The 8,363-nt window shown below is 34.7% G+C and overlaps 1 protein-coding gene across 9 annotated transcripts in view; it reads right to left on the bottom strand.

Moving 5' to 3' along the window:
- Positions 1-8,363, bottom strand: part of LOC106457898 (voltage-dependent calcium channel type A subunit alpha-1-like) — a 200,037-nt gene that overhangs the window by 19,276 nt on the left and 172,398 nt on the right. For all 9 annotated transcript variants that reach the window (XM_022383971.1, XM_022383974.1, XM_022383975.1 and 6 more), the window contains 5 exons: positions 7,340-7,467; positions 6,905-7,001; positions 5,291-5,399; positions 3,981-4,085; positions 1,469-1,578 (listed from right to left, as the gene is read on the bottom strand). In XM_022383971.1, coding sequence (XP_022239679.1) covers positions 1,469-1,578; positions 3,981-4,085; positions 5,291-5,399; positions 6,905-7,001; positions 7,340-7,467 — 549 coding nt within the window. The remainder of the gene's footprint in view (positions 1-1,468; positions 1,579-3,980; positions 4,086-5,290; positions 5,400-6,904; positions 7,002-7,339; positions 7,468-8,363) is intronic.

Genomic DNA, 8,363 nt, shown 5'->3' on the forward strand with positions numbered 1-8,363 from the left:
TATATATATATATATATATATATATATATGGAGTACAAATTTTAAAGGGTACAGTTTAAACACTGAAGACAAAATATATTTAAATATTTTCAGACAATCTTCTGTATTTCATTGACGAATCCCAGAATTGAGCGAAGTGTATCTTGGGTAGTGACTTATGGAAAACAATAGATAGACCTGAAATGCTACACATCTTTGGTTTTGAATTCGCAATGGTCAAACTAAGAGGAATGTGGAAAACACATCAGCGGTTTGCATGATTTTTAACACTAATTTTAGGGCTATTAATTTCTGACGCTTTGCCAACTTTGAGCGTTTAAATCGTCTCTTTTCCTTCATACATTGTTGTATAATATTCCACCGTCTTGTATATCTATATTTTATTATTGCACTGCTTGCTTTTGTATAACTTATCATTTGAAATGTACGTACGACAACAGTAACATTTAACCACTGCGAAAGGCAGATGCCAAAACATTGGATACAAGTTAATATTTTCTTCTACATTTTATACTCGTGATATATATATATAAAAATATTTGATTACATTTGCTGAGATATGATTTAGTGTTAACTCCGGCCAGCAGAGGGCTTGACAGTTTCATACTTTTCCAGTTTAATAAGCATATGCTGTGTCTTATAACACCAAAAAGGTGTGTTCAAAGGAAATTATATGTTGTGTGAACTATCAGGTCTTCATTTAAAAGTTCGAAAGCTATAAAAACTCGGCAGATGACAAGAAAAAATCAAGCTCTCTACCAATCACAGCAGAGTAACGACTAATTTGTGAAGACAAATCACTTATATAATTTAAAGTTAACACACAATACTATAAACATAAGAAACACACTAGTCCGAGGAAGAGCTCGAGTTATATTGTATTTTTTGTATTGTAAGGATTTATTTTTTGGTCCTACGTGCTTTACGAAAGAATACAATGCATACAATCAAGTTTTACTTCTGACAGATAGAAAGTTATAATTATCGACGTTGAACATAATATTTTCTTCAGAAGATAGTTTAATGATATCCGTGAAATACGAAACAAATTTTTTTTTTGAAACAAAGTAATATCTTTTAGCGTGCAAATCAATCACTACGGAGAAGTATTCATATCTTAAATGCAACAGAGGGGAGGGGGTCATCTAACAGTGAATGATGCACATGCGCAAAAAGGTACCATAATACTGATAACGGTAAATAAACAAACAATTATGACACTTTCCGACTACTGTAATAACTTAGAAAAAAAAACAGAAGTAAAATGAAACTTAGAATAAATCAAGTGAATTACAATTCATTTAATAAAAGGAATATGGCTATAAAACAAATCTAAATTTTAGGTGTATTTCATTTGGGTAAAAGCACAAGCACTACATTTCAAATCTAAATTTGAGATACCGTTGATTAATTACGTATCAAAACATCCAAATAGAAGAATATAATCACCATATAAATGGCTACTTACTGACAGATTTTCTTCAGTTGGTAATTGTCCAAATCGTGTGGTTTTCCAGTTCTCTAGGATCAATAAACCAGCATATATCTTCCCAACTGTGAGGTTTCCTTCCCGGAGAACTGTTTAGTCAGAGGATGATGATGATTGACGAAGGAGACAAAGTTGAAATTTAAAATTATAAATTTAGATGTTAAAAAGAAATAGTAGTAAAAATTGGGTAGCAATTACGTGAGGTGTAAGTGAAAAACAAATGCAAATAAAAAAAAATGAGGTTAGTAAGGAGAAAAGGAACAATGAAGAAGTGGAATCTAATATACATACAAAACAAAAGCAATCAGAGAGGAACTGTATACCCTCGTCCCGCTGCTATTTTTCGAGATTGCATGCCCTCGTTCCGCTGCTATTTTTCGAGATTGCATGCCCTCGTTCCGCTGCTCCTTTTCGATATTGCATGCCCTCGTTCCGCTGCTCCTTTTCAAGATTGCATTCCGTCGTCCCGCTGCTCCTTTTTGAGATTGTATTCCGTCGTCCCGCTGCTCTATTTTGAGATTGTATACCTTCGTCCCGCTGCTCCTTTTCGAGATTGCATGCGTTTATATTGGATAACGTCAAATTTCACCTTCGAAAACCCAGAAAGTATTTCTCAGATCCAGAACGATCAACGATCCGGATACTTTTTTTAATGTGATGAGGAGTTTCAACCTCACTGTGCCCAGGATATATGGTACCAATCCAATCACACTTTACAGATTTATTAACTCAAGACCGCGAAAGTGCCCTAACTCTCCATTATAAAAAAAATAATGCTTCAAAGTGATCCAGAATTGGAGCTGTGCCAAATTTGGATAGAACTGTTCCATACTGACTCCCAATCTTGTATAAAATATTCGTGGACATTGTTCTATTAGTTTTTCAGATACGCGCACGGAAACACGGATAGACAGACAGACACACACGCACCCGACTGCAATACCCCCCCCCCCTCCGGTGCGATGGTAAAACCAGATGTTAAAATGTAATAAGAAGTTAGATGAATATCTATGAATGAAGAAGTTAGGACAAGATAAAATAAGAAATAATGTAAAGAAGTATGAACATGAAACCAATCCAGATAACTGAAGTGAGTAAAGTGAAGAAATGCAATATTAAGAAATAAAACAGTGTACGATCAAAAGAAGGGATAGAAGGACACAAAATGGTAAAACAGTGAAGAGGGAGCTTAAAATTTAAATACTAAGAACGAAAGAAAGATAGAAAAGGGCAAGACAATACGGAGAAATTATGAGTGTAACAAAAAGCAGAAACAGGTAAAACAACAAGGAGAGAACTTATATTAATGTAAATAAATGAACGACCTATATCTTCAGAATGTGTCTTTATTGACTTGATATTTACAGCTATTACAGCTTCGTAAAGAGCTATCGATTAGTGAACTTGTAGGTTATTGATATCTTCTGAAGAAGCTGTGATAGTGAACTTGTAGGTTATCGATAGCTTCTGAAGAAGCTGTGATAGTAAACTACTGAGCCAATAAAGATATATTCTGGACATACTGGTCGTTAATTTGTATGTACCAGTAGAAATGTATCATAATAAACTCCAGTTTGCTTTAAAGAAAGTTATGAACAAGGAGAGAAGATGTGTGCAACAAGAGGCAGAAAAGACAGGTTTGTTTGTTTGTTATGGATTTCGCGCAAAGCTACACGAGGGCTACGTGCACTAGCTGTCCCTAATTTAACAATGTAAGACTAGAGGGAAGACAGCTAGTCATCACCACCCACTGCCAACTCTTTTACCAGCGAATAGTGGGATTGACTGTCACATTGTAACGCCCCCACGGCTGAAAGGGCGAGCATGTTTGGTGTGAGGGGGATTCACACCCGCGACCCACAGATTGCGAGTCGAGCGCCCTAACCAGGCCATGCCGGCCCGAAAAGAGAGGAAAGGGCAAAACAACAAGGAAGGAAGGTGTGTGAAACAAGAAGCAGAAAAGATAGGAATGGGCAAAATAACAAGGCAAAACAGAGAAAAACATTAGAAGAGACAATGAAGAAAGACACTGCAGAGTAAAATCCAAAGAAAATGGCATACAAGAATATGACTAAATAGTAAAAAAAATCACTTACGATAAAGAATGCTGATAAAAGTTAGGCATTATGTATTTCTTTTTTGATTAATTCAAGTAATTATTGAATTATTACTTAGTATTCTGAAAAAGGTTTATGGTAAATTCGTACTAAATTTCAAACATTTTATTCAGTTTGCATGTGAGAAGTGTATCTATTAAATCAATTATTTTAGATATTAAAATGAACTACTATTTGAGTTCCTTCTTAATTTGGACTCGTTATATCCAATAATAGTTTTTCATTATATGCAGATAAATTATCAAAACACAGAGCGTACGATCACATAAAAATAAGACTCTTAAAGTTCATCAAACAATGTTCTAAAAATCCGATATCGAATATTCAACGGCTTTTTCTAGGGTGGTAATGAAAAACATTTTATCAAAGCCTACCATCGTCTTGTGGTAAAATCCTATCCAGTAGTTTCTTTGCTTGAAAAGGCCATATTTTTCGAATTGTTTCCCTGAGTTCTCTGTCTGCTAAGTCCATTTCGTCAGCTAAACATATGACAAGAAAACGACCAACATAAACAATTGGAATTCTAATGAAGGAAATATATTACTATCTGCATACTGCACAAAAAATATTAGTTGAATGAGATTATCATATATAAAGATCTAGCTTTGAATGAAATAAATTGTCATTAACACCAACTGTATTTTGGGAGAGTTATCCCAAGACAAACAACTTGGTATTTTCCTAAACAGCATCTTATGCAACACATAAGCTAAGCGTCTAGTTCAGTTGTCTTTTCGGCTCGGGCATCGTTATCCTTAATTTATAACTGCTGAACAAACAGAGAGCAAACAGTCAGCAACATCTGCCACTATGCAACAAATCTTAACCAAAATAGTGTGATTGGCTGTCACATTTATAACTCACTCAAAGCTGAAAGTGTGTACCGTGTTCTGAGGCATGTCGCAGTTCGAGCCGTGGACCTTTTAACTTGCATCCCGGCATTAAGAGTGCGTATATTAGATTCTGTATGTGATCTAATAGAAATACAACAGGCGAAAGATTCGTTCTTTATTCTTAGTTTTCGTTGTAAGATATTATACCTAATATGATCCTAAGTTCATGGACATGACTAAGGCTCCTCTTACACGTACAGCTTGATGGGGTGTTTTTATTATTGCTCATACTGTGCATGTAATGTTTTTTGTAGCGTAAAAACTCTTCTTACGAACTAAACATCTACATAGGTATTTTCCCCGGACACACACAAATAGATGATAGACGGATTTAGTCTCTGAAATGCTGAAATCGTTGAATGAGAACTCACGATATTTACAAGTTATCAACTATTTTCCAAACATTAAAAAACAAACTCACAACACTGTTAAATGTATAAAAATTAAAACCGGGTATTACTGGTAAATAGCTTTTTTAAAACTTTTATTTACATAAAACATAAGTACTTGTGTATGGAAGCACATTATATTAATATAATTGTCAACGGACAAACAACGATTTATAAGCATAATGATGCAGTTTATTTTTTGGGGGTAACATTGTATGTTTCAACAGAATATTGGTCTGTCTTCTTCATATAGTATGTTACCCCAAAAAAATAAATTGCATCGTTATGCTTCTAAATCATTGTTTGTCAGCTTACTAGCAAAACATAAGTAGTGTGCTTTGTGAATATTATTAACACAAAACTACGCTACGCACTATATACAATAAACTACCGTGTACTTACCAGGTCTCATTTTTATGCTAAGATTTTCTCGAATCAAAGCAAACAGGGTCGTTGTGAAATTTACCGTTCCCGCTTCTTTTGTAATAGGCATGTTCATACGGATTAATTTCTGTAGAAAATAGAGGAAAAATTATTCTAACTAAATTATTAGCAATAGTGACCAGAAAAGAGCTAACAAAACCCGCGTTGATAAAAACTTCTTTTTCTAGCCTTGAAGTTACAGTTTGTTTGTAGTTAAGCACAAAGCTACACAATGGGCTATCTGCGCTCTGTCCACCACAGGTATCGAAACCCGGATGCTAGCGTTGTAAGCCCGTAGATATACCGCTATGCCACTGAGGAAGGGGGGAGGGGAGAGCTGAAGTTATAGAAAATTCACGAATGGCAAAAAATAGTTAATTTCTAGACATTATTTTTTAACATTATCGACTGTTTTTCCAGTCTTTTTCAATTATTATACTTTCGTTTTTTACGCTCATCTGGTACGTAAAATCAAATATATCATTTGCTAATTTTTTGTTCAATTTGTGATTTTATGAAACAGAAGCTGACGTGTCCCAATTTCTGTTTACCCATATCAAAGTTAATGAATATTTTTTACCAATTCCTAAAGAATCTCTTAATTACGTCTATCTAATCTACGTCTTCTTGTATAACTTAAGCTAACCTTGTGATAAGAATGAATAAATTGTACAAACAATTCCATTAAGCAGTTACACACAATGTTTTTGAGTCAGATGAACTGCTGTATTTGTATTTCAGAATTTCGCTCAAAGCCACACAAGAGTTATCTGCGCTAATCTTCCCTAATTCTGAACTGTCAGACTAGAGGAAAGACAGATAGCCAACAGTCCCCACCGCCAGCCCCTCAGTTAACCTAATCGAATAGTGGGCAACACACACACTAACAATATTAAGTGTTATTAATACTAGAAATAAACGACCCCATAACACTAAAATGTAGTCTTTTATTTAATTAGACACTCATCGTTTCGCTTTACAGCTTCTTTGGGTTTATTTAATTATACGCTTAACGCCTTTAACGTTTCTCTTTACAGCTTCTTTGGGAGCGTTCACTACAACACAAACTTCCTTACTGGTAAAACAATTAGAAGATGTTACTCTAATGTAATATAGTCATAAACTAGTATTCTAAAGTTAACTAAAGGTAAGGTGTAATGATGAAAGCTGAGATTCTATTCAAACACAAAGCTCTTGACAGACAGACAAAGTGGGGAAACCAGTAATGTAGAGATTTTATTCTCTATGTAAAGTCGAGACGGTTTAATCTGCTATGTGATCATTAGCCGGATCAAGTGATATATCAAGTTCTATCCCTATCTTGTTTGGTTCATTTATATGTAAGGTCGAGACGGTTTAATCTGCTATGTGATCATTAGCCGGATCAAGTGATATATCAAGTTCTATCCCTATCTTGTTTGGTTCATTTTTTTCAATTTCGGTAGCCAGCCCTATATAGCTTTGTTATTTAACGATAAATTTCTACCTAATATTTTTTTAACACTATTTTTACATGGTACTTTAAAGAACTATGGAAAAATGTTACTTATTTCTTATGATAAATGGCTTTTGATACACCACACATGTACTTACTTTGTACGCCAATCTATATGGACATTTGTTGCCGAATCCCAGGGGAGGATCCATGTTTCGGAGCATGTCGTACATCTGTGTGTAGTGAACATAGCCGCTGGAAAATATGTTATCACGAAGTGTTAAATCGGATGTAAGTTTGAAAAATTTGGAATTTTGCCAACAGCAAAGGGTCATTAATTTAAACTGTCTGCTTAGATTTTTGAAGATACAATGAACACTTTTTCGCTATGCATGTAAATATATCTCCAAGAAAAAAAAAATCTGTTAACGTGTGAAAATAATCTTATGAATTATAAAATCTAAATCATAACAGTGGATAATTTTTATATAAATTCAGTACGAAAACGTTTAATTCGTTAAAAATGTGTTGGAATATATATTGCTATTGAAAAAAACAACAAAAAAAACCAGAATAACATAGAAAAAACTTACGTTGCACTAGGGTCGTATTCTGCCCAAACTCGAATGAATTCGTCGAGATGGTGAGCGCCCAAGATAGACGAGTCTCTAGTTAGGTAATCAAAGTTATCCATGATCACGGCGACGAAGAGATTAAGCATCTGTAAAACCGAACAAAATAGAGCAGTTCCTTTTAAGTTTTTACAAATGTAGACTGTAGTATTCAGCCTGAAAGTTATGTGCTTTGGTGGTTTCGGAATGTTAGCGCAAAGCTGCACAAAGGACTATCTGCTTATGGCCGTATTGATTTTTGTTGTGTCTGTAGTTAAGGCCAAAGTTAGATAAAGGACTATCTGCTTATAGCCGTCTTGAATGTCGTTCTGTTTGTAGTTAAGGCCAAAGAACTATCTGCTTGTGGCCGTCTTGATATTTGTTGTGTTTGTAGTTAAGGCCAAAGAACTATCTGCTCATGGCCATTTTGATTTTTGTTGTGTTTGAAGTTAAAGCCAAAGAACTATCTGCTTATGGCCGTCTTGATTTTTGTTGTGTTTGTAGTTAAGGCCAAAGAACTATCTGCTTATGGCCAGTCTTGATTGTCGTTGTGATTTGTAGTTAAGGCCAAAGAACTATCTGCTTATGACCGTCTTGATTTTTGTAGCGTTTGTAGTTAAGGCCAAATAACTATTTGCTTATGGCCGTCTTGATTGTCGTTGTGTTTGTAGTTAAGGCCAAAGAACTATCTGCTTATGGCCGTCTTGATTTTTGTTGTGTTTGTAGTTAAGGCCAAATAACTATTTGCTTATGGCCGTCTTGATTTTTGTTGTGTTTGTAGTTAAGGCCAAAGAACTATCTGCTTATGGCCGTCTTGATTTTTGTTGTGTTTGTAGTTAAGGCCAAAGAACTATCTGCTTATGACCGTCTTAATTTTTGTTGTGTTTGTAGTTAAAACCAAAGAACTATCTGTTTATAGCCGTCTTGATTTTTGTTGTGTTTGTAGTTAAGGCCAAAGAACTATCTGCTTATGGCCGTCTTGATTTTTGTTGTGTTTGTAGTTAAG

This window comes from Limulus polyphemus, unplaced genomic scaffold (genome assembly GCF_000517525.1).
Source record: "Limulus polyphemus unplaced genomic scaffold, Limulus_polyphemus-2.1.2 Scaffold389, whole genome shotgun sequence".
NCBI lineage: Eukaryota > Metazoa > Arthropoda > Merostomata > Xiphosura > Limulidae > Limulus > Limulus polyphemus.